Below are 27,443 nucleotides of genomic sequence, written 5' to 3' on the forward strand. Positions count from 1 at the left end.
TTGGACATCTTACTCCACTTTAAAGATGTAGCTTTAAGGTCTAGGCTACTCTTTTCTTTTCCTTAAATATTTTAATGTTTTGAGACCCACATATAATATTGCCTATGTAAATGACGGATAAGAAATATTTCTTTAATATTTTAGTTAGAATACTTTGTACTACATAATACAGCATTAGTCAGTACTTCCTTTATTACCTGGTTAATTTCAAGATTTAAACCGCAAAAGAAATGCCAAATACATCTGTTAAGTGGTCTAGAGGACAAAGAACCACATGGAGTAACTTTGCTGCTCCCCTGTAATTTACTTATTCTCTACTTGCATTTGCAGTCAATATATTATATCCAGAGAATAAAGTTAGAGTTAGTAAATCATCTGATTATTTTTCATGACTAGCACTGCCAACAACATACTGGCAGTTATATTGAACATTTTAAATAAGGATAATTTATTATATATTTATAAGGTTAGTGCACAGAAAAGGTGTCACAAATTAGCTAATGCCCATCTTTAGTTTGAATATAAAATTTGAAATGGGCATGTTCCATGTGGATTTATGAATCATTTCAGGCAACATGACTGAGAGGCTAAAAGGGCCAAATATATAGCTGAACTTTTCCCTTGGGATAATGAACATTTCTCCAATGGGCTTTTTAGTAAATTAAATGTACAGAGGTGATAACCAGAGGACATCTGAGCCCAGAGGTACTGCCTAATGGCTAGGCATCATGGACATTTACCGGATCAGCTTTTGAGAAGACAATGTTATAATCCATCAAAAAGGTGTGATTTAGCTCTGTAATGGATGGTTGTTTAAAATACCCAATTACTTTCCACTGAATTAAAGTGGGATAACTATAAATGAAGAGAGCTAAAAGAATCTGTAATGAAGCATAACTTCAAGAAATAAAGTTTAAATACTACACATACTGCATTAAAGATACTAGGTCTAAGTTACTCCCCGATTGTAAGGGTAGCCAATAAGAAAGCATTCAGATTCTCAGGCATAAAGTGACAAAAGTGTTTTTGGAAAGAATTGCATTTACTTTTAAAAACATTTGCTTTCTTAGTGATTATATAATGAATGGACAGTTGGAATAAAATGTACCTTAAAAAGGTCTTCTCTAAAATATTTCCTCATTTTTATCTCAGCCAAATGTGTTTCTCTGTACTCAAAGCTGGAAATAACCAGGCAACCACACAAGTCAACAAAATGGATGATAGAAAGATAGAGAGTGACTACTGTGACATAGGATACCTGTCATTATAAGGGTGGTCACCAAAGGCCTGTTTATGCTAAGACTAGAATTGTGAGGAGACAGGCAAGTGGAATTAATCTGAATTGGATTATCTTCTGTATTTGCCTTGAATGTGCTTCACATGATCTTTCTAGTCTCTGTGCCTGTCTTCATCCTATTCTTTGCCCAGAATACTCTCTACCATTTCTTTTTTTGACCTGCCAATCCAACCTAAAAAACTACCTCATTCATGAATCCTTACTTGATCTGCCCTAGAGTCACCTGACTCCTTTCCTGTCTCCAGTTCTCTCAATGTGGAGCCTGGGGATTCCTCTGTATCACAAAGGGTTCTCTCAGATGTTTCGGAGAAAAAGTGTGGATAATTCTAAGGAGGAACATAACACAGAATGGCAGGGTGGAGTTAGATTGAGAAATAGATACAGGGATTCTTATAGAAAAACATGGTCTTTTACATTCTTTTCTCATGTTTGGGCATCTTAGCAAATTCTTTATGTTCGTAAATTAGTAACTGCCTCTAAGAAGTTTATGAATATTTAAAATATGTGCCCTAGTAGAATCTTCTTCTATAACACAAAAGCATTTGTATAAAATCAGTATTCAGACCACATATTAATTTACCAAGAATATGTAAAAAACATGCGATTGAACTAAACTGACTGTAGACATTATGAGAGGAAATGGCCCCTGAAGAACTATGCACAATATGTTTGTAAAAAAGCATAACCACAGTAGAGTGTGATAACTGCTATATTAGTTGCAAATATAAACTACTGCAAAAGGCATGTTAAAAAGTCGGCTAACTCTGGCTGAAGGAAGGTAAGCGGCAGTGGGGAAATATTGAAGAGGAGTCTTAGCTCAAAGGCTCAGTTGATGATTCAGGTTGGGGCATACCAATAATTGTTAACCAGGAAGAGAAAGCAGCCTATGGCTGGAAATGAAAATACATTTGGAGGATGGGCACACGTTTCTGTCAAAGCTAGGATATCTGTGGTTAACTATTAAGATCATTGTAGATATGTAGAAAGACCACCACTGTAAAAACCAGAAGTAATCCTTAAGAACAAATACAATTAATAACAGCCGTGTTACTAGTTCCAGGAGCCTCCCCAGCAGAGGGGCTCAGAACACAGCTGTCAATTCAGAAAATCATAGGACACTGCACTGACCTGGTGATATCCAGAGACAACTTGGAAATAGGCGTATATACATTTTAGTTTAGTTCAGAGACTGAAAAGTATTTATAGATATATATTTACGCTTTTAAAAGAATAATTGCTTTTCTATTCTCTTCCCAATTCTATAGCTTTCCATCTTCATAGAGACACACATTCTATAATGAAAAACTAGAGTCATTAAGAAGAGTGACTTCAAATATTTGCTTTTTAAGATCTCTCTTTCTGACATCTAGTAGCTCATACCAATGAGAATAAAGTCAATGATTTTATTCATTCCAGACACCTAAGCAACCCACACAATTTTAAATGCAGGTACGTCCTACAATGTCCAGTATCTTTGCATCAGTAATCTCAAGTTACAAAGAATTTAAATATCCAAAAAGGAAATCTAGATTTCTTTTTTTTTCTCCTGTGACACCCATTAACATTTTAGACAAGGGGAAATGCAAAATGATGCAGAGCAAAGAAAGATCATTATGTAAACATTGAGCCATATCTTGAAAAATGTCAGCATCTTTGTTAGAAAACAGAGAAAGGAAAAGAGAAAAGCAGATTAAAAAATGTGCCCTTCTGAGCAGATTGCACCAATTATATTCGAGCAATAATTCTCAATATTATTACTTTTAATATATCACCTGGTAATATCTGTAAACACAGTTTGTTTGGATTTTCATTTGTCTTTGGAAGTACTTCATAAAAAACTGCATTGTGCACAACAGTTCTCAGGATTCAGAAACACGAATTGAACATTCATTTTGTTAATTTATGTTTTGATACACTATTGGTGTAACAATTCTAGCACAGGTAGAAAAAAGCCTTGAAATAAACAGGGAGCAAGAGTAATCTCTTAGTCATACGCACCAGATTTTTTTAATACAATTTTAATGTGATATACTCTGTTGTCTCCTACTTCTCATATCATTAGGAAAGAATATTTTCACAAACAATAACTTGATTCAAATTCCCTTTAGGATCCCGTGTGAGTATCTTTCATGGTGTAACCTTTTTAATTTCCCAATTTCTGTAATAGTTTCGATTCATCTTATTTCTTGAGAAAATTTATAGAAGTCATCAGATTTTTTTCAAATATTCTAAAAGTAAAGATTTCTGAATGTTGCTGTTTTATTTTGCTAAATTAAATGAGTATTCTGACCTTCCAAGAACTAATTTGATCTGATAGATTATACAGTTGTTAAACACACAGCTAGTAACCACCGCAGGTTTATATGTGATTTACTTTCTTAGTGTACTGTCTTATAGAGTAGGAACTCAATAAATATATTACTTGAATATAATTTATTGTTGATAGATGCAATTAGTCTATTTCTTATATTATGGCACTGGTATAAAATAAATTCATTTAATTCATATAAAACAATGGATGTGACCCACCAACCTTTGAACTTCTACTTATTTGTTGGAATAGCCAATTGGAGAATAATGCAATAGTTCTGTATGAATTTATTTTTAATAAAGCAATTCAACACATAAGCAAAACAAAATAAAACCTTAACTCTAATGTAAACTCATCAGAAACCATCCAGTTATCATTAATGACTATCCAACTATAACTACCACACATAGGTTGTGTGAATTTTGCAAACACTGAATTTCCATCTATTAAAAAAATAAGAAATAAGTATTTATTAAATATCAAACTTGGAGAATATTGCTATTTTAAAAATACATAAATAAATAAGCCCAAAGTCACAAATTACTTAACCATTCTTAACCTTACTTGTTTCAACTGTGAAATTGCAACAGTTAGAATACCTGTAATTTATGGAATTGTTTTTAGGGCCAAATAAAATTACATATATTGAAGGTAATTCTAAACTTCAAATTCTTGATCAAATGTTGGATATTACATCACCTGGTATATTATAGTTATTTAATAAATACTCAGCATCAGTGTTTGGCCTTTGTTTTCTTTTTTCTTTTTCTTCCAAAATACTTACTGGTATAGACAAGTTGAAAACCTTCATCTGTCCCTTCAGAATCAGAATTGAATTCTAGCCAGAGCTGATTTGAAGTGCTGCTAAGAGTCAAGCCTCGCATGGACGCACCAGTAAATGCACCTAGTAGATGAGTCGTTTTATCTTTTCCATCATAAATCTGCAAAATATTTATAATTAAAATGTAAATGTGCCAATAATAACCAACTCAAATCATTTATGAAGAAGAGGAAATTATTATACACTTCCTAAATCAGGTCACTACATGCTCCCCAAGGACAATCACATATATTAATTCCTACATATATCAAGTTAAGAAGGTTGGAATCCACATGGATACTTTTAAAATTCCAAGCTCAGTAGACCTTAAGTAACACTTGAACTCATATTATATAAATTTTGCTCTTATTATCAAAATAATGCTTTTTTATGGTAGACATTTAAAACTGAGAATACCAAAGGGGGTCTGGGTGGCTCAGTCAGTTAAGCGCCAGACTTCGGCTCAGGTCATGATCTCACGGTTCGTGAGTTTGAGCCTTGCATCAAGCTCTGTGCTGACAGATCAGAGCCTGGAGCCTGTTTCAGATTCTGTGTCTTCATTTCTCTCTGCCCCTCCCCTGCTCACACTCTGTCTCTGTCTCTCTCTCTCTCAAAAATAAATAAACATTAAAAACATTTAAATTGAGATTACCGAGGCTCTTGGGTGGCTCAGTCGGTTAAGCGCGTGACTCTTAATTTCGGCTCAGGTCATGATCTCACCACTCATGAGTTGGAGCCCTACATCAGGTTTTGCACTGGCAGCGGGGAGCCTGCTTGGGATTCTCTTTCTCCTTCTCTCTCTGCCCCTCTCCTACTCACTTTCTTTATCTTTCTCTCTCAAAATAAATAAATAAACTTTAAAAATAAGTAAATAAAATTGAGAATACCGACAGAAAGCCTGGTTTCCAAGGCTGGTTGGTTGTTTTTCTGCAACTTGCTCAAGGTTAGCCAAATGCTTATTTTTCTGATAACATAATTAATATAAAAAATGCTTGTTTCTTTTTCAATTTCTCTCATTTATTCATCTCCTTGAACTTAATCCATTTTTGACACGTAAAAAAATATATTAAATGAGTACCAAATGCTTTTAGAAACTAATTTAACATGACCAAAATATGCAAAACAAAATCGATAAGCTCTCAAACATCCCCACGTAATTCCCATTCTTCTGAAGGTATAACTTCTCATTGTATTCTAATTTGCTTTTCTTTTACCAGTGCAATCTAGACATCTCTCAGGGTCAGTAGATACAAATTCTGCCTTTTGAGAGCTGATAATAGTTCACACAGTGACATTACCACAATGATCATTCCCATCTTAATAAGTTCCATTTTTTTGCTACCAAGAGCAATGCTGAAATAAACAACCTTTCACATATAACTTCACATTTTTTGATACTTGTATTTTCATAAGGAAGTTTCCATATATGAGATTTCTGAACTAAAATATTCATGTATAGCAGATTATTTCCAAAAGTGTATAGAAATTACATGAAAAGTTTACCGACATCGTATGTTACCATTCTTTTGCCGGTAAGGCATGTATTTACAATGATGTATTAATTCTCCATTTACCTAAGGGAGTGAAAATTGGTTATTGACCAATCTTATTCCATAGTATTTAGTTTCGAGGGTTGAATAAATGATAATGAAGAGAAAAAGTTGAGAGATGCTGTTCAAAGTTACTTATCTCCTGCCTGAAACTGCTTTACTTTTAACCTGATATTAGTGTAAAAATTGTGTTGCTGAACTCCTAAAACAGTTAACTTGCCAAGCGCCAGTGTTCCTCAGAAATGGTATTCATTATGTTTATGTCATGTAAGAGATAACATTTAGATGGTACACAATGGAACTTTTTGTTATTATCATATTAACCTGCATGATAGACTTTTCTTGGGCTAGATTGTTTGGTTTAATTTGGTAATACTTATAATGTTTTCTATAATTTGTAAATGAAAACTCATGTATAATATAAATTTTTTTCTTCAAATTATCTTTACCAGTTATGTTAACTTAATAAATTGGGAAATTTTCACTATATTTCTAATATCTGGATTATGCAAATAAAATTATTACATTTTTTTATTTACAGGCTCAAGATTTTTTCAACTCAAGGAAATGTCTTTGAGTTTTATTTAATCACTCTTTGCCTATATGATCTTTTTATTTTCTGCCTAGAGTGCCTATTATTTGTGTATTAAGTCTCCAAAACTGTATTGTGAGTCTCTTGTATTTTCTCTTCTCATCCATCTTTCCCTCTGTATTATAAAGAATTTTCCATGGGATCTTCCACATGAACAATTAGATTTTCAGCAGTGACTAATACTATTAAATACTATTAAAATGGTAAATTTTAAAAGAATATTTTAAAGTTTATTTATTTATTTTGAGAGAGAGAGAGCATGGGTGGGGAGGGGCAGAAAGGGAGAGCGAGAATCCCAAGGAGGCTCTGCACTGTCAGCACAGAGCCCAATGTGGGGCTTGAACTCACAAACCGTGAAATCATGACCTGAGCTGAAATCAAGAATTGTACGCTTGAACAACTGAGCCACCCAGGTGCCCCTAAAATTGTAAATTTTAAAATCATTTGTCAAATTCTAGAAAGCTCTCCTCTCTCTCCCTCTCTCTCTCTCTTTCACTCTCTCCACTTATTGCATTAGCTTAAGATTTTTCAAAAATTTTAAATTTATTTTCAAATTTCTCTTAATGCTTCCACAGTTTGAATTTAATATATGCTACCAGTTCCATGCATTTAGTTTGGTCTTTCTTCCCTCCAGTTACCGAATTTCCCTTAACCACATGTGTATATATCTTTACTTATTTATGTTTATGTTTCCTTATTATTGGTACAGGGTTTAAGTGTTATAAAGACTACACGTAAAAATTTTATTTAACATGCTATACAAATGGAGCTTTTGTTTATGTCTCCTAGCGTCCTCTTCTAACCACATTACTCTATGTGTTTTCTGCATAGAAATTCTGAAGTCTCTATTGCCAGGACCTTCCTGCTCTTTCCCTTATTTATTGTATTAGCACAGAGAGGGAGGTAGAAATAGAGGGAGAAAGAAAGTGGAGACTGAGTTCAAGCCAATACGGTCATGGAATTCCTAACAGAAAACATTTTATTGATATCTTCCTTCTTTTAAAATATGTTCACAGTGAACTAACAACAACAATAACAACAAAAGTGTGTTGACTGTTTGAAGAGTATCTGAGTACCCCTAGATAGAGGGCTGCATGGACAAATTTCCTAAAATTATACAGAAGTACCTTGAAATCCCTGGTAGAACTTACCAGACAAATACATTTCTGCTTTAGTTATCAGCAAGAAGTTATTTGTCTTCAACGAAGCTGAACCAAACGTGGTTTGTTGGCTCAAGAATGTTTGTCCTTTGATTACCTATGAGCCAACTTTTCATCTCTTAAGAATGGTGGTCACTAGTGATAATTCAGACACAAGGAAACACACTTTTGTGTCTGTGAGCTTCAAATGTTCAATATTCTCAGAAATCTGTTCCTGACTCGTATATAATAACTCGTATATAATATAGTTCCTAAATCCTGTGTGTAGAGCTATACATCCACAACCAAACCATTTAACCAGCATCCAGTGGGTCTTATTTGTGGTTAACATTGCCTAGGTGACTCCAAAGAATACTTTCCTCTTATTTCTCTTTTCACCAGCATGTCATTTCATTCTTATGCTAAATATAAATAATTGTGTCTTGGATTCTCCTAGTTCTGCTTTTAAGTGTGGATGCACTGTAAAAACTTCATATGTCAAACAGCCAACTAAAGGGAAAATATAAATTAAGCAACAAATCAATGCAAACAAGTAAACAGAAATTACGTCTTGAACATTATTTTATTTTTTATTTATTTAAAAGTCCCTTCTAATGTTTTTCTCAAATTTTCAGTAGTAACAAAAAAAAGTTGACTCATTGGAGAAACCATTACTTTACACATGGAAATCATTCTGATATAGTATAATTTTAAAAAGTAACCAGATAATTAATTCAACTCATATTTAGTTCCATGTACTGTGTTAGGTGCTAGGAATAAAAAAAATAATAATAAGATATAATTAAAATTTTTTTTAACTGAGCCACCCAGGCACCCCAATCATTCTTAAACTGAAGGAGATGTAAAAGATATTGTCTGTCCCAAGAGAGACAATTACATTGGAGGCCAGTGTCATACTTTTTTTCTTTTTCAAAAGAAACTATCTTTAAGATATAATTTTAAAAGCAATTATTGAAAGAAAAGAGATTAAAAGAGTTAATACTAATATAGATATATATGTATCTTAAGCCTAGCAGGGAGGGTCTAATTCAGCACCAAAACTCACTGCAGTTTATTAAACAATGTAAAGTCAAAAGGTAGAAAACAAATACAAAAACATCACTATAATCATAAAAGTAAAATGAAGTGTGATAATTCAGTTATGAAATTTTGGAAGCATGCATAAAGTTATTAAATCAAGATGAAAAGCAAGTGTTACTTGGCAAGGATTTAAAAAAAGAAGAGTTTTATAGTAATGATAAAGCCAATGTTATTTGACTTGTAAATAAAGTACTTTAAATGTATTCAAACATGTATGGAAACAAAGGCAACACAAAATGACAAAGCAGTGTAGGCAAAGACAAATTACCTTGTAAATAAGCATGGATGTAAGTATATAAATTTTAAAAATGTGCATTTCATTTAAAAGTAAATTTACAGTACAGAGTGATTATATTGGATCTTATCAGAACCCATAGAAATTTTATTTGAGATCATTACTTCACATATTTCTGTTCTGATTAAGATCAGGATCTTTAAGTATGCTTTTATTTGTTTGGGCATATTTTCTTTTTCCTTCTTTTAAGATTGTTATTATCATTATTATTATTATTTTTAGCATATGTCTTAATATCTATTTTTTTCAAAAATTTAAAAAGCTATAAAAAGAATAAGATAACTATATAATATTATATGTTTTGTGTTGGGAGAGGATTCTGGTGTTCCCCATAGAAATATTCTGTTACTTAGCACCTAATTCAGATAACAAAGACTTACTTTAATGTCAAATGTAGAAGTTCAAACTGATTTAAGAATTAATATCATGAAAGGCATTGAGGTCTTTTGTAACATTAATGAAACTCTTTGATGAGGCTCTAATTTGTCAAATGGTTGCCATTAACCTGGTAGTCTTATAATAGAAGAGACTAGAACTTAATGTTGACATGTTTCAGTTATCAAACCTTTTATAATAGATCAGGGCTTGAAATTAGTTTTGGTGTAGAGACCCTCCTGGATCTGGAAGGTCAAACCCTTTTATAATGAATTGCTTATCAACACTCAAAACTGTTGTTTATAATAAATGCATAATTAGAAGGCATATTCTCAGTCATTCCTTCAGTCAATTAGCAAGTCAGATGTTATCTGAACCCAAGAGCAGAAAGTACATAGAAAATAAAATTAAAAGAGAAAAGTGACACATGTACATGTATTTAATCATTCAAGCCTTAAATTATCCCTGCTCGTGGATATTAGAATTTTATTTTTGGCCACTTGTTTAAAGGTTGATTTGGAAACTTAAACTTTTTTTTTTTTCTGATAACATGAGTGAGATGTCAAAGTTTGAATAAAAAATAAAAAGAAACGGGCGCCTGGGTGGCTAAGTTGGTTAAGCGTCCGACTTCAGCTCAGGTCATGATCTCACGGTCCGTGAGTTCGAGCCCCGCGTCGGGCTCTGTGCTGACAGCTCAGAGCCTGGAGCCTGCTTCACATTCTGTGTCTCCCTCTCTCTCTGCCCCTCCCCTGCTCATGCTCTGTCTCTCTCTGTCTCAAAAATAAATAAAAACATTTGAAAAATTAAAAAAAATAAAAAGAATAATTTTTACAATGGTTCATCAAAAAGGATAATATTCTAAACCTTACATCCTCTCCAAAATAAAATGAAACGAACAGAGAATTTTTGTTTGTATTAAACTATGTACATCTTTGCAATAGCTATATCACGTATGCTCAATTATAGGAGCTAATATATTTTAGTGAAGGAGTCTGGGACACAATGAAGGGTGAGCTTTTCAGGGTTTCAGATTTGCAGTTTTATAACAAAGTTAAAGTCCCAGTTCTACCTTTAAAGCTGTATGGCCTGTTACAAATCATTTCACTTCTGTTATACTCAGTATGGGAAAGAATGAATAAATATTTAGAGAGTGCTTTTGAAGGGAGAGATAACAAAGGATTGCCAGTGAACAGGCAGACTTGATTGACAGATATGTGTGGTGGACCCAAGAGATCACTGGTGTGCTAGAAAATATTTAGCAACCAGCACTCAAACAAATTTGGTGAATAAATATATCCACCCATATGTTCTTTTAATAACGTATACTAATATAAAGAGAGGTTGACAAATTTTTTCTAAAAAGAATTAGAAAATATTTTAGATGGGGGGGATAACTACTCAATACTGCCATTGAAGTACAAAAATAGCCATGGAATATGTAAATGAATAAACATGGCTTTCTCCGGGCAAAATTTTATTTATAGAGATGGGTGGCAAGCACAATTTGACCAAGTGACTGTCGTTTGTGAATCCCTGATTTAAGGGATGTTACAGCATGCAACTTACAAATGGTAATAAAATATACAATATTCATTACTGTAAATTCCATAGAGCTAATTGAATCTTACAGAATGCTTTTGGTGTTTTTTTTGCCAAATTTTTTATCAGCAACTTATAATTGGAACTGACAAACAAAAGTGGTTCCTAAATGAATATTGCTTGATTTTTTTATGTTAATAAGATGAGAGTAAAGCAATGCAAAAACAACGTTATATCAGAAACTCGTATTTGTAAATGATCGGAGCAACTTCTCAGCTAAATTAAATAATTGTTTTTTTAATTCTAGAAAATATGATTTCTCCATATTTTTTGCATTATTTACAATAGAATGGCTCCAGACACAACCTATTCTCACTTAAGTATAGACTATGAGCAGAGCAATAGATCAAGTCAAGACCTATAATGTTTGTCCATTTCTGCAGTGTAACTATTCCTAGTATTGCCAATATCAAGCTGTTGATGTGATATCTCTGTACAGAGTTGGGAAAGGATGGGCAGGCACCCTCACATAGTATATTCACCAAAGAGATACAATATATGTAACTAACCTAAAACAAAACACATAATAATAAAAGTAGTAAAATAATTAGGAAATGAAAGTTGTATTTGTTACTTTTGTTTTTAATATAACTTAATTGTAATCTAATTGTAATCTAATTTAATTTAATTTTTAATAATGGCCATGCTTAACAACCAGTTCACAAAATTTCTAAAAATTTACCAATAGGTTCTCACAAGTAGTATCCCCAAAGACTAGCACATGGGTTAGAAAATAAGCTTGAAAATAATACATCTTGGAAAAACAGCATTTTAATAATGTTCTTATCATACTTCTAAAAGAATGTTATTAGTGTGATTAATCAAGTCCTTTAACTATCTAGCTTCTCATAAATAGGACATCAGTTCTCTTAACCCATTCTTTCAGACTCTCAAAACCAATTTTAAGGTATTTTACTGGCTCTTCTCCATAATTATCCATTCTGTCGAATTTGACATAATATATAAATTTTTAAACTACACAATACTGACTGAGGTAACAATATTGTCTTGAATTTTGTCCCTCTTTTATCCCCTTATCAGAACATAGTGCTCAATCTTTTTCTGGAAATAAACATTACAACAACAAAACGGACGTAGTACTTCTGATTGCAATTCAGCTTTGTCTTATCAGCCTGACAGTGGGAACTGTTTATTGTTGATTGTTTAGAGGGAACATGTAATAAACATCTCCTATAAATGTTAATTGAAAGAATTAATTAAGCTACATATTTGAGTGAAGGTTTGAGAAGTTCAGTATTCTTGCCCATTGAAAGCAATAGAACCAAGGAAGGATATATTCATAATTCCCAAACCTTATGGTTATCAGATAATCTGAGGAACTTTATAAAAATCCACAATTCCAGGTACAGAGGAACTGAAAGAGTTTTCCCCAGATCTACCGAATTAGAAAATTTGGTAGTCGTGTCAGAAATAAACTACCTAGAGGAGTCACATGATCGTCTACATTTGACGTAACTATTTGTTTGGTTATAAATAAGTAAAGTAGTTTATGGTAAGAAGAGGTAGGGGAAAAGAGAGTGCGTAGATAGGTGAGCATCAGTCTGGATGGTGCACTCTCAGAGAGGAAAGTGTGTGTGTGTGTGTGTGTGTGTGTAGCTATAGATAAATTCAATACACACTCATGTTTTTATTGTTGTCGCTGTTATAGTTTTAGTCAGAATTCAATACAGTGATACTATACAGTAAACCAAACCAGAAAAAAAAAAAACTTTTCTAAACATTATACTCATATAAAGACTACAAGAGAATGTTATTCCAAAGAATATAGCCAGTTCTCCCATATAAAGAAAAACAATGTTTGTTTGTTTGTTTTCTATGATGGGCTGTTTGTTTTACTTATTTCTTCTTTCCTAGTCTGAATGGAGGAAGAGCTGACTGCACTAGGTGTCATGTTGGAAAGTGCTGGAATGGGGATGGACTCTCATGGACTGGTTTGCAGGGAGGCAAATGACCCTGCATCCTGAGAGGACTTTGGGCTCCTCAGTCTTCGAAATGAATCATCCATCCTTTGGAGGGTGCATGTGTCTGCCTGTGCGTGCCTAACTGTGCCTGTGTAGTAGGTATCTTTGAACTAGTTGTCCATGGGATTACTTTGAACTAGTTGTCCATGGGTAACAAGTGAATGTAACCTTATTCCAAATAAATAGGAGATTAGTTAGAAATCACTTAGATGAACACATTAGGGCCATTTTTCTTAAGCCATCACCTGCTATCCCAAATGAATTTTCCAATTAATAAACATCATCCGGTACGGAAAAGTACTGGCTACTTTTCAAGCATCACAGAGAGCAAAGAAATATTTGAGGAAGGATAGTGGGAGGCGTGAGGAAGCACTTCTTAGCTGTGAACTTATAAATATATGTTTATCATTGTTGCTTGTGTGATACAGGTTAGTGGCTAGCCGCATACCTCTGATCAATGACTTATTTTTCCCATACTTAGCCTGTAAAACGGAAAATCAGTTCTACATTTAGGCATCCCATTAATCTCGATGTTGACTTTAATTTAGCAAATAAAACTTATTTTAGCAGGAGAATCCAAACCATAAACATAAAAGAGGTTGAAGAGATTATAAAGTCAATTTCTGTTGCCTGTTGGGGAAAAGTGTAAAAAATAGGAATGGCCTTAAATGAATGGTAAAGCTGTATGCATCTAGGCATACTGTAGAGAAATTTCCCATGTCCATACAGATCTTACAAGCACATAGTGCTGTCTGTATTAGAAAACCATCGATTGTCATCACAGTTATATTTTTTAAGAGAAAAAAATAATCAACAGTCTTAAAATCACTGCTTAAACAAGAATCCCCTACCCCTGCCAACCTGAGATGTTATTTATTTATTTATTTATTTTTTAAAATCTGTGAAAACAGAATTATGTTGAATTTCTTACCAGGTAAGGGAATCTTGACAATGAAGAAACATGTATGCAATTATTTAAAAAAATTTAAATGTGATTTTATAGAAGTGTTTGTTGTTATCCTACTTCTGAATATAAATTATATTTACAAAGCATTTACTTTGCGATATATGAATCAGCAAGTATGGAAATATTTTCCTAAAATTGTATCTTTTAAAAATAGGGTATTTGGCCATTTCAACTGTTTAAAATAAATTAATACATTTCACTCTAAAAGGTTTTTATTAACAAAATATACTTTTCTTAAGTAATTTATAGATAGTAAGTCATTATTTTTATGTACCTATTAGATATAAATTTTTTGTAGTCATAAAGGCAAAAACTATCCATGTGTCAACAGAGATAACCAAGTTACTTTATAGACACCAAAGAAAAATAAATCATCATTATATATCTTAAAGAAATGACTATTCCCATATATATATATATATATATATATATATATATATATATAATTTTTTTTGTTGAATATAAGATATTTGACATGAAAATGTCCTTATTTTGGTGTTACTGAAACATTAAAATTTATGTATCATAAAGTAAAGGTGTATGTATTATAAATAAACATTGGAAGCATAACACTTACCTCAATGAAAATGATAATAGGAAAATGGAAAATATGTCTAATTTAAATCTATGAATGGCAGAATCAACTTATGGGTAATTATACCAATATTCACATATATATACATATTAATGTATACTTAATGACTAAAAATGATCTAAATATAAGTTGAGTTCACCTACCTTAAGAACATCTCCTTGTGCTAAATGAAATGTTCTGGCTGAAATATTGATCCCCTTTCCTGCTTGAACCTGAATACTATAAATGCATTCGTGGTTGTTTTCATAGTTGAGTGGATAATTTGGAGAGAGCAAAATCCCTTCATTATTTGTTGCAGATGCACCACATTCAGCTGCAGGTAAAACAGAATATGGAAGTACAGTTTAATAGAAGGTATTATCATTTTCAAGTAATGTAATGTATGGAAGTGTTAATGCATTTTATTTTAACTAGAGCTTGACAGAAAAGTGATGTACAGAATGGCTGTGTGTTGCGGATGATTCATTCCCTCAAATAATAGATGGGAAGAAGAAACGACTGTCCACGGACAGGACACTTGTACATAAACAGAAATATACGATAGTTTCAGTATTGTCCTCCCGCCCCTAAAATGAAAGGATAGCATGGAAAAAGATGAAAGCAAAAGATTTTCAGGATGCCTTTTAATTTGTAGATCTCTGATTAATTGATTACCTTTAGATGTATAATTTATTTCTTTTAAAGTATAAAAAATAGAGTGATCAATTTTATTTAGAATGATTCTTATTTGATTTTTTCATAACTGTTTCTGAATTTGACCCTTTTCCCTTCCCATAGTCAGCCTTCTCCTGATCCAAGAACTTCAGTAACAAAAAGGGAAATAAATACGACATTGCCTTTGAAAACTGATATAATGGGTAGAATCCACTAATCAATAACTACAGCAAACTGGCACCTTTGAAAAATGGATTACCTCTCCCAACTTAAAAAATAAAATAAATTAAGGCATTTTCATAATCAGTGTATGCTCTGCTAACCCTCCTGGTTTAATTTAACAAAAATTGAGGACGTGTCTAACTACTTAGAATTCTCCGCTTTTTTTTCAAGATTTAATTTTAATTTATTACTTTAAAAAGGTTTGTGGTAATGTTCCAAAACCAAACAAGTCCTTATAAATTCCCAAACATATTCCTTATGTCTCAGAAATTCATTGAACTCAGTTTTCTTTCAGATCTAATAACTTGCTTCATATTACTATACCAGAGGTCAGGGAGAGTTCTGTTTTTCAAAGGTTTATCTTAGCAAGAAAATAAAGCAAATCATTATGTTCCAGAAATAAGATTTTTAAAGTAATGATTCATGAAAATAATCATAGGAATTATATAGCAAACTAAAGTATAATGAATTGCTTTAACTTCCAAATGCTTAAACATTAACAAAAATAAGGCAAAAGAAAAAAGGCTAATGAGAAAATGAAAATGATCAAAATGGAGCAGTCAATATAACAACATAGTATGAAATAATAATAAAAACTAATGATGTGATGCTAACAATCAACCAGTCACATGAAGAACTGCCACCCAACAGAGCTCCAACAAGTTCTTTTTAAAGTAAAAGGAAAAAAAAAACTTAATAACTCCTAATATTGATTTAAATTGTTTTTATTTTAATGCAACTTAAGCATATTCTAACACAAAATAGATACGTTTTTATGCTTTCAGTTGTACACACATATGATACCAAAACACGTTTAAAAATATGGGAATCAAACTACTAAAACAATACAATTTAAAATAGCACCATGTATCTAATGTGGCATAAGATTTCATTTTTCTGAAATTAAGTCACCCTTGGCAATGGGGATAAGGAGCCAGCTGATAGCGTACAGACTTTTGGAGTTTGCTGTGCCTTTAAATACACTATGCTGTGTGATGATTCAATTCTCCCTCATCCCTCTCTAGACTGTGGAGAAACTTCATCTGTATAGTACAATATGATGCCACGTGTCCTTTACTTAGTGGGAAAGAATCATTCCTATTTTAAACCGGTCTCATTTCCTTCTTCTTAGCTTATTAGAAATTAGGTATAGTTGTGGGGGCATAAAGACAAATGTATCAGACCACACAGATGATGCAGAATACACATATGTTTTTATCAGTTAGATTATCTATTAGAGAATACACAGTTTAAATTATTATAGAATCATGGATTTCTGAGAATACATTCTTGGATGCCAGCTTGCAAAACACTGATACATTGACTAAGAGCTCAGGCTTTAAAATTCAGAGATTTTGTTTTCAAAATTAAGTTCTATATTCTATCCATATGGCTCTGGAAAGTTATTTATTCTCCATGATTCAATATAGTCATCATTACAATGAAAATAATAACACCCTCCTCAGGAGGATATTTTGTCTGTATGTGTGAGTTGATAACATACCTAGAAAATGCAAGTAGAGTATTTAGCACGGTGCTGGCATACAATAAGAGCTCAAAAATTAAAGCTATCATTATGAATATTTAAGTGTAAATACTAACGGTAGCATTAATTATGCTTTATATACAGAAAAAGAGCTTAGGATACTTACATTGTCCCAGGGTGACTATCCAGGTGTAGAAAGACATTTATGTGTGTAAAAAGCCAGAGGACTCTTCATAATTTTGGAGAATCATTTATAATATTAAAATTATTTTAACAACTTGTGTAAACTGAACAAAACAATCTCCCGGCTCGCCCCAAAAGGAAAGCAATAAGTTACTTCATTACCCATGAAAATATACTAATAATTTATTGCTAAGTTCTCAACATTTGAATATGTCGTTAGTACCTTCTTCCATAAACATTGTTGGATCTATATTATATAATTTAATGGAGATTTGCTTTTATATGAAAAATAATCTGCTTCTGTGATATTTTTAATATTTCAGTTGGTTTAAATGGCGATACATGATTTTCTGGTTGGTGATATGAAATCAGGACTTTAACCAGAATGGAAGAATTAAGTTAGAAAATTTGGATTAAGTTAGTATCTTTCTCATTTAATCAGGACTGAATATAAACTGTGGGGACCAGAGCAAAATGAAAGTACACTCCCCCTTGCTGAAAATGTCCTGAGCACTTCAGGAGACCAATAAAGCATTAAATCAAGCATGGGACACATCTTAGCATAGAGCCCTGTGTGACTACATAGGTTTCATACCCATGAAGCCAATTATGCATTTTGTGTCTCACAACTCTGCAAGCTAAAACTTATTTTCTCTAGTTTTAGAGATGGAGACACCAAAGCGAGCTTTCTTGCTAAAATCAAACAGTGTGTAGCAGAGCTCGGATTTACACTGAGATTTACATCTGCCTTTGCCCATGATTTTAAAATTATAAGTATATATTTTCTCTCTCAGGTCAAAATACTTCTTTAGTATGACAGGAGGCACTATTAATGATTATCCCACACAACAGGTAGAGACTGAGACTATTCTAGATAAATTGGTATGCAAGGTCACTTTTTTCTTTATTCTTTAACTATTGCACAGGCTATTAAGGACATTCCATTAAAAACTAAGAGGTTTATTTTATGTGGGCTGGGGTCTGTCCCGGAGATCAGAACGTGTTGACCCCACTTACAAAGTATACATCTATATTCCATTATAGATAATTATTAATGTTCAGAATGATTGTCTCATACCAAAGGAAGATCTTAAAACATAAAAAATGAGAATCAGTTCAGAATGTTCCACTTACATATACAAGAATGTGAACAAATCTATTATATTTCAATGAGTCTTGATAAAATAAAGGATAAAAAGAGGAATTCATTTAACCACAATACTAAACTCTAGGAGCTAGGTGATTAATAAAAAAATTATTTTTACATGTGGTCTCATCTTTGATTTTACCTTTGAATTTCAAATATCCCCAAAACTGGCTTACAAGTAGCCAATGTAGAACTAATATTTGCCCTGTACAAGCTCTCCTCCTACAGCACTCTTGTTTGCCAACTGGAATTGAAAGGGATCTAATATTGAAATTAACAACAAACTTTGCACAGTTTGACCATATGCCTGTCTAGCAATGAACATGCTTCTATCTCTGTTGTGTAATAAGCTGACACGATGATATTTTGCAAATGCAAATCTGATCTTGTACTTTGTGCCTCAAATGTACTCACCACCAGCAAATCAAAGTTCACAGAATATCATCATACAAGGCCATTTATACTGTGAATCCAGTCTGACTTTCTAGCTATTACCCACCATTCTTTCCCATGGACCATGCAGTTCAGCTATCCTGAACTCCTGGCCCTTTGCCATGGTCTCACACTCAGCCTTTATAACTGCCATTGTTACTAGAGGTAAACACCACCCCTAGCTCCGGTGGATGTGATTTCAGGACCCAAACAAAGGAGCAAATAACTTGATATGGAATTATATTTTTCTATTCTTCCCAGCATCAGGTGGCTGTGATGGTGTAATGGAACAAAGGAAATAACGTCACATTGAAGTACTAGCGATAATTCTCACAAATAACAATTGTGGCTATAATGTTCATAAATATCCAGAAAAAAATACGGTAACTACAACATTTTTATTGTATATGACATGAATATCACAGCACGTTGTCACAAAACATACTTAAAAATGAGAAGATATAACTATCAGCAAACTGTGATTGAACATTCTTAAGAAATGTTAGAATCACTTGGCGGGGGCAGGGGAGGACTAGCAGAACAGCTAGCACTAAGAGAGAAGAAACATGGTTAGATGATTCTAGCAAGACGAGGTTATATAAACAAAAAACATCAGCTACACGGGAAAGAACAATTTGAGTAAAGGAAGTCCTAGACATCCAAGTGAGTTGAAAAATTGTCATTATCATCCAGTCATAGTGACATTTATGGAGAATATGCAGCTTTCACTGAACAAACCCAAGTCTGTGGCTTACTACATCAGGGCAATGCCAGGGTTTTCAGGCAGGTGCTGTAATAAATTGCGTATCTGATGGAACAAATATAAGAGAAACATTTATCTTAATAAAAATAAAGCTACAGGCTCATTTTAATACAAAGAATTAATATTTTTGCTTAACTGGGTACCTTGGTAGAGAATGTATACTAAGATATTTAAAGTGGCTAGAGACAGATAATAGTATGCTCTGATTAAACACACACACACACACACACACACACATTGATTCATTTCACAAATATTTGTTAAATCCTTATTATTTACTAGTCATGAGAGATCCAGTGTTGAAACCCTCATAGAACTTACTTTGTATCAGAAAAGACAGATGTTTAACTATATAATGATAGAAATAAGCATCTAGTAGGTAAAGACACATAATGAGGAGCACTGTTCTGAATAAAGTCAAGACTTGTCTGAAGGACTGACATTAGTAAATTAAAAGTGATAGGACAAGGTAGGTTGAGGGAAAGAATATTTCAAACAGAAGAAACATTTCTGAGAATATCATGGGGAGGGTTGTAACAGGTTCTGGGAAATGAGAGATCTGGTATGGGAGAGGTTTTATTTTTGCAAGTTTGAGCTAGAGGGAGGTCCCTCAAGATTAGAGTTTCTTCTGTTGTTCATCTGTTATGATAGGGGAAAAATGGTTTTCTTAGATGTGTATGAAAGGGGATGTCACTAAATATGAGCTGCTTGTTGTTCTTGTGGTGGGGGAAAGCTTTTTTTTTTTTTTAACTTTATGTATTTATTTATTTATTTAGAGAGAACATGAATGGGAGAAGGGCAGAGAGAGATGGTGAGAGAGAATCTCAAGCAGGCTCCATACTGTCAGTGCACAGCCAGATGCAGGGCTCAAACTCACCAACTGTGAGATCATGACCTGAACCAAAATCAAGAGTAGGACGCTCAACCGACTGAGTCACCCAGGTGCCCTGGGAATACTTTTGCTTTTAAGGCTTAGAAAGTCAGTTGCAGAAGATGAAGAATATAGGACTTGATTGAATGAGACGTGTTCATAAAATATTTGAGATTTGGGGTCAGAAAACTATTGCTTCATGGTTAAGGAGTTGCAATGTTTTTTTGAAGTATAGTAAGCACATTTTCTCCTACTCTAACGTGAGCGCAGCACCTATTTCCTTCATGCTTTGGTCTAGAATAAATTTTATGTTCTAATGTCACTAATTTCTAAAGCTTACATTTGCCAATATGACTTTCCTCCAAAATAATCAATGTTAAGACATTAGTAGGTGATAATGTTTCCTTCTTCTCTCTAATTTGAACTGAGAGGTTATCTTTAAATCACAGGAATTAATGATATAAAAATATTATATAATTTATCAGAGTATTAGGGAAATATTTTTGGAAGACCTTTAACTTTAATACTTCTCATAGAATATAAATATTTGGTATGCAATCTCCAATCCAAACACTATTTGCTATGATACCGTTATTTTGTAGAAAAACAAATCCTGGTCATATAACTATTTTTATTTAAACATACAGATTAAAAAACCTATGAAAGTTACCAACATAAAATTCTTTGCTGAGCTGAAAATAATATGTTGATAAATATAGTCTTCCTTGGATTGGAGTAGGAGAGAGACGTGTACTGGAATCGGTGGTAAGAGTCACTGCTATAGTGAGGAATTCACTAGAGCAGGAATATCCATTGAATTTCGATTTTTTCCTACTTACTGAAAAACGGGCCAGCCCGTGCATCATTAATCTCCATTACTAGGGTAAGAAAATCTGGTAGCATCTATTGTGTGCATACAGCCACACATTTTCAGATAAACTGGTAAAATGCTTTTCAGTAATTTGGCTGAGAAATTTGAAAAATGTCTATGATCAGTGAAGTTTGCAGTTATTTTTAAGAATTTGCATTATAATTGAATCTCTTCTTTTATGCTTTTTTGATAGCACCACAAGTTTATTTAACCAAGGTTAAAATAAACTTGATTTGAATTATTCAAAAAACAGAAAAATTTCAAACCTAAGCATGTAGTATGCCAAGTCAAATAAGGTGTAGCATTAAGTACAAGTATGATTTTCCATATGCTTAATTATTACCAGAGTAAAAATAATGGTAATTCTTGTGTTATATAGAATGGTGTGTTGGCGGGGGGAGGGGGGCCATTCAAACTGTCAAATCCAAATCAACCACTTATTTTATATCATAAATATAAATTTACCTTTTTTAAAACTTTTTAATCCATTATTGAACCTACTATGTCACCAATCTAATTTCTACTATATTTCCTGAAATTAAGACACCACTGATTTTAAGAGTCACCATTATTTTGTGCCTCAAGCAAAAACGTTGCCAATAATCTGTGATAGCCATTGGTTGTGAGATACATACCAATTACAGAGATGTTCATTTTTTTTTAAAGGGGCATCTAAGAAATTGTGAAATGTGATAACATGTGTTAATAATATTGGATACATTCAGGAACACTTTTCCTAATATGCCTTTATGACTTGGCAGTATAAATAACACATTAGTACTTTAGAAATTTTTTTTGTCATTTTTTTTTCTCAAACAGGTACTCACATAATGCCTAGATTCTCAGAAAGTGGTAGAGATGAGAGGGTAGAGAGGAATATTAATCTTCTTATGCCACTGCTGAAAATATGAGAATCCATTAGTGTTACTTGTATAAAGTCTGGCTTTACCTTTCCTTCGTTGTTCTTAGACAACAGTGACACTTCACTGGATTTCTTTTTTTTCTCTTTCCAGTCTCTCCAAATACAGCACAGTTATATGTCCAGGTGCAAACTACTCCTTGTTTAAGTTTACAAATCAAGAGTTTCTAAAAACATATTTTCACTGAAAGAATTTATTCTGGAATTTGCTACATTTCTCCTTAAAATTTTATTTTAGTGCATTTACTATATTCAATTTTTACCACAAAAATCATGGCAACCATTATTGTCATGCAGAATTATTATTTTATGAGTTAGTCATAATTAAAGAACGTAAGTTTAAAACTTTAAGAAAATTCAATATATAAGGAGCACCTGGGTGGCTCAGTCAGTTAAGCCTCCGACTTCAGCTCAGGTCATGATCTCACAGCTTGTGGGTTCACGCTCCGTGTCGGGCTCTGTGCTGACAGCTCAGAGCCTGGAGCCTGCTTTGGATTCTGTGTCTCCCTCTCTGCCCCCTCCTCCTCATGCTCTGTCTATCAACAATAAACATTAAAAAAATTTTTTTTTAATTCAATATACAATTTTATGCCAAAAAGTATGGAGGATTTCCTGTAACCTGATAATGTTCTTTCAGGATTCCTTTACTTCTATAAGCAGCTACTCAGAGTCTACGGCACTCAGTTCATTTACTCATTACAAATAACACTAACTATAATACCTGTGGATATATCAGGTGCTACATTAGGTCTTAAGGATAAGGCTCTTAGGTGATATGTGAGCTAGAAGAGAGATAGGCATGAAAACTGCACTGCACTAATGTGTAATGTGTAGCATAATACAAATTTGGCCTGGGATGGCAAACATGAGCGAATCATACGTTTTAAAGGAGTGGCAAGATGATAGATCAGGGACGACTTCATGGAGTACATTATCCTTGATTTGAGTAAAACAAAATGTTATAAAAGTAATAAAAATGGTGAAAAAAAAGATCCTGGGCAGAGAGAAACAGAGAACTGCTTGAATGAAAAGCCTCGATTGATATGCTTAGGAGAACCAGTAGTTCATGTGCCACTCTAAGAAATTCAGACTTTATCATGTCAGCACTAGAGGCCCACCGAAGAGTTTTAGGAAAAGAAAAAGAGGAACGGATTTAATAAACCCATCAGGGCAGCTCCATGGGGAATGGATTGCAGCCCTGGGTTCCTAGAGGGAGGAAAAGCTAGAGAGGGTAACTGTAGCAAACAGGAGATGGTGAGGGTTTGAACAAAAGTAATGGAAGAAGAGATTGAAAGTAAAGGGCAGAGAACTTGGAGAATAGTTGGAAGCGGGAAATAAAAGGAAGGGAAAGGAAAGAGTACATAGGAAGAGGGGTGGCTTTGAATATGCTCATGAATCTACTTTTGTACGCGATGAATTTGCTACTCCTGCGGGATAGCACGTGTAGAAGTCCACTCAGCACCTAGTCGTGCTTGTAGCCAAGGGCTTGCTATTGTAAGCCCCAGACAAAAGGATGCATCCAGAGACCGTGTATGAATCGAGAAGAAAAGCAAACACCAGAATCCACGGAGCCTCAGAACTCAGAGGCAAAAGCGCATTCAAAGAAAGCTGTATCCTATCAGCAGTGTTAAATGCCAGAGAGAGTTCAATTAAAATGAATACTAAGAGTTCACTGCTTTGGTAATTAAGACGCGGGGAAGGCAGGGAGTAAGACAATGTCTTTAATGATATTGGTGGTAAAGGAAGGTAGAGAGCTACCAGCACAGCCAGTGGTGGCATAGGTTGGAGGGCAGAAATCTTTATTTGTGGTTGTTTGTGTTTGTTGCTGTTGTTGCTGTTGTTTCGGTTTGGGTTAGTTATGAATTTAAAAAATCGAAGGGGCGCCTGGATGGCTGAATCAGTTAAGTATCCGACTTCGGCTCAGGTCATGATCTCACAGTTTGTGAGTCTGAGCCCTGCATTGGGATCTGTGCTGACAGCTCAGAATCTGGAGCCTGCTCCAGATTCTGTGTCTCCCTCTCTCTGCCCATCCCCTGCTTGCATATTCTCTCTCTCTCTCTCTCTCTCTCTCTCTCTCTCTCTCTCAAAAATAAACATTTAAATAAGAAAGAAAAAATGGAAAAATTTTAAAAATGAAGGTGTTTATATTAAGTACAGACAGAGATGGAGGTTAAGCAGGATTTTCAAAAGCCATCCCAATTCTGAAGACCTAATATTCTAGCATTTTAAAACTACACTATTAAAGAAGTCACTTGGGAAAACCTGTGTGATTTTGAAGGTGATAAGTGAAGATGAAGGATTATATTCTACATAGACTGTGATTATGGAACAACATATACATAAGAAAAATTGCTACAAGAATATAGTAAACAAATTCTGCAACAGTTTTAAGACAAATGACTCAATATCTAAAAATACACTGAAAAATGTGATCATTGTGCTTAGAATAGATTATTTTGTTATTTTATTTTCATTACCTTTTTGAAGAAGGCATAATGGGCTGAAATGGTTATTGGTTTATAATGATAAGACTTTTAAACATATACATTACTCTTTGTTTCATTTAACTCAACTGGTAAAATAATAGTGCTATAAAACTTTTTGGTGCTGTGTGAAAAATGTTTGTATACAAATATTCCTAGTCCATTTACATGTACTTCATACATAGTTATGATGTAAGAGAAAATAATCCTTTATATCATAGGAATGTTTTTACATTTCCTAGTGAGTTATTCTAGCGAAGAGGACCAAATTGTAGTAGTAGGTATTTGGAGAATAAGACGGCAACTAACAATATTTCTGATATTCCAAGATTCTAATATACTTTTCTAGACCCTGTGAAAGCCCAATAAATACTGTTAACAAGGCAGTAGTGATACTAGACTAAGCGAAACAAGTTGTTTTTTGGATTAAAGGATAATAAATAGTGTTTGTAGGAAACAAGAACAAAATATAATTCTTTCACCCAATAGAATTTAGCTACTCTGCATGTTATATGCAAAGCTTTATATATGAAGGGGATATAAGCAATAACAATGGTTAATGGCATTTAAGTGCTTCCTACACTAAGTGTTTTATTTATACCTCTCAGTGAAGTAAGCCTGTATTTCCAGAGACAAATTTGAAGATAGGAGTAGCTGAATACATCTACCCAAGATCACAGAATTGGTGAAGTTTCGAACTCAGATCTGTTAGTCTCCAGACCCCAAATTCTCAACTACTGGTTGGCATTTCCACTGCAAGATGAAGATACAAATGACAAAATCAAGGAACTTCACTTTTGCAAGGATGACAGCAATAGTATGAATTAACTATGCTACAAAGTAAGGGGTATAAAAGAACTGACGACATTCACAGTTTTAAAGGAGAGAAAAATCCCTTCTTATGGAAAAGTCAGACAATGTTTCATCAGGAAAGTAGCTTTTGGGTTGCATTTTCAAGGATAGGTGGGATTCTGGTGGTCTGGATAATGGAAGGCAGGATTTCGGGGAAAGGAAATAATTTCACTAAACAATATTATTGCTGCAGCTGAGGTCAGAGAGGTTGTTGCCTGTTTTCTCCTCTAGAGTTTTGATGGGTTCCTGTCTCACATTTAAGTCTTCATCCATTTTGAGTTTATTTTTGTGTATGGTGTAAGAAAGTGGTCCAGTTTCATTCTTCTGCATGTTGCTGTCCAAAAAGTCTCAGAGAGGGAGGCAAACCATAAGAGACTCTTTAATATGGAGAACAAACTGAGGGTTGGAGTGGCAGGGAGAGGAGAAAATGGGTGATGGGAATTGAGGAAGGCACTTTTTGAGATGAGCACTGGGTGTTGTATGTAAGCTATGAATCACGGGAATATACCCCCAAACCAAGAGCACTGTTTACACTGTATGTTAGCTAACTTGACAAAAAATATTAAAAAAAAAAAACAACAAACCCAAGTTTGAAGAAAAAAAAAAGAATGTTATTAATTTTCCTGAAGGTTAGGGAGGGAGAAAGGAAAGGTAGGAGTAACTTTTAATTTTACTTAGCCCATGGGAATCTGCTCTCTGCAATGTGTTGATTAAATAATATTAAATTTAATCTTAAACCATAAGTATCCGAGACGTTCAAATCACGTTTCCGATTTGGAGGTTAAAATGCAGTGTCTTTCATCTAAAATAGTCTCAGATTAAGTGTAAACTTAACAAAGTAATGTACTGAAACAGGAAGAAGGGAAAGTAGGAAAGAGGAGTGGATAGATCTTCTTTGTACATTTTCCTGTATTTATTGTGAGCACCGTCTCTCTAACATTTTTTTTTCTTCCTCTTCTTCTTTTTTTTTTTTATTTTAGAAACAGCAAACATGAACATGGGGGAGGGTCAGAGTGAGAGAGACAGAGAATCACCAGCAGTCTTCACGCTTAGTGCAGAGCCTGACTCGGGGCTCCATTTCACTAACCAAGGCTCGTGACCTGAGCTGAAATCAAGAGTCGGATGATCAACCCACTGAGACACCCAAGGCGTCCCTCTAACATTTTTAAGTGAAAGAATAAGAAGGCAAATAAGGCACATTTGGTTTCCTAAATATGATGGTGATATCTATGATATTGAAAGTTTCCCAATACCTAGTTAAATGAGCCAAATTTAGAGTAAACAAATTTTTAAAGTATGTAAAACAGTACATTTAAAGAGGGGAATGTATAATGTAATGAATGTGTCAGACGTATGTTGCCTAAATTAAGGTATGGTTAAAAAGCATAGTTGCTTTTTAAAATAAAATCTACATTAAACAGAGTCATTTAAGTAGGATTATTGATTCACATATCATTGTACACATAAAATAAAAATTATTTTCAGCTGAAATCATTACCATTTGCCCCATTGACACTCTCCAAAACCAATATTAGTTAACTTTTTCAAACTGTAATATGTAATTTTCTTTTAAATAAAGTATTTTTTTTCAGTTGAGGTTAGGGGGAGAGAGAGTTTACCACATTTATCTTAATATTCAACAAGTCCAGAAGTATTAAAGAACTGTTTCTAAGGCTTATTTCCACAAATATAATCATAGTGAAGCTTGGCATTTTTGTAAAGAATTTCAGGCATGATCTGTCGATCCTGTCCTAAGTTCTAAGTTAAGGTTTTTGTGATCAGAGGGATGGGCTTATATTTCATGTTTAAACACCGTAAAGAAGACTCAGTAAAACATAAAGGGACGTTTTGGTCTCTTCGACTTCCTGTCCTTTGCATAACATATATAATCTCAATTCTCTGATATTTCCCTATTTTCCATCACTATGTTTCAAATG

The 27,443-nt window shown here is 33.6% G+C and overlaps 1 protein-coding gene across 2 annotated transcripts in view; it reads right to left on the reverse strand.

Annotated features, from left to right (window-relative positions):
- Window positions 1-27,443, reverse strand: part of CSMD3 (CUB and Sushi multiple domains 3) — a 1,245,616-nt gene that overhangs the window by 325,105 nt on the left and 893,068 nt on the right. For both annotated transcript variants that reach the window (XM_078441978.2, XM_078441977.2), the window contains 2 exons: window positions 14,767-14,936; window positions 4,393-4,549 (listed from right to left, as the gene is read on the reverse strand). In XM_078441978.2, coding sequence (XP_078298104.1) covers window positions 4,393-4,549; window positions 14,767-14,936 — 327 coding nt within the window. The remainder of the gene's footprint in view (window positions 1-4,392; window positions 4,550-14,766; window positions 14,937-27,443) is intronic.

This window comes from Panthera onca, chromosome F2 (genome assembly GCF_046562875.1).
Source record: "Panthera onca isolate mPanOnc1 chromosome F2, mPanOnc1 haplotype 2, whole genome shotgun sequence".
Classification (NCBI taxonomy): Eukaryota; Metazoa; Chordata; class Mammalia; order Carnivora; family Felidae; genus Panthera; species Panthera onca.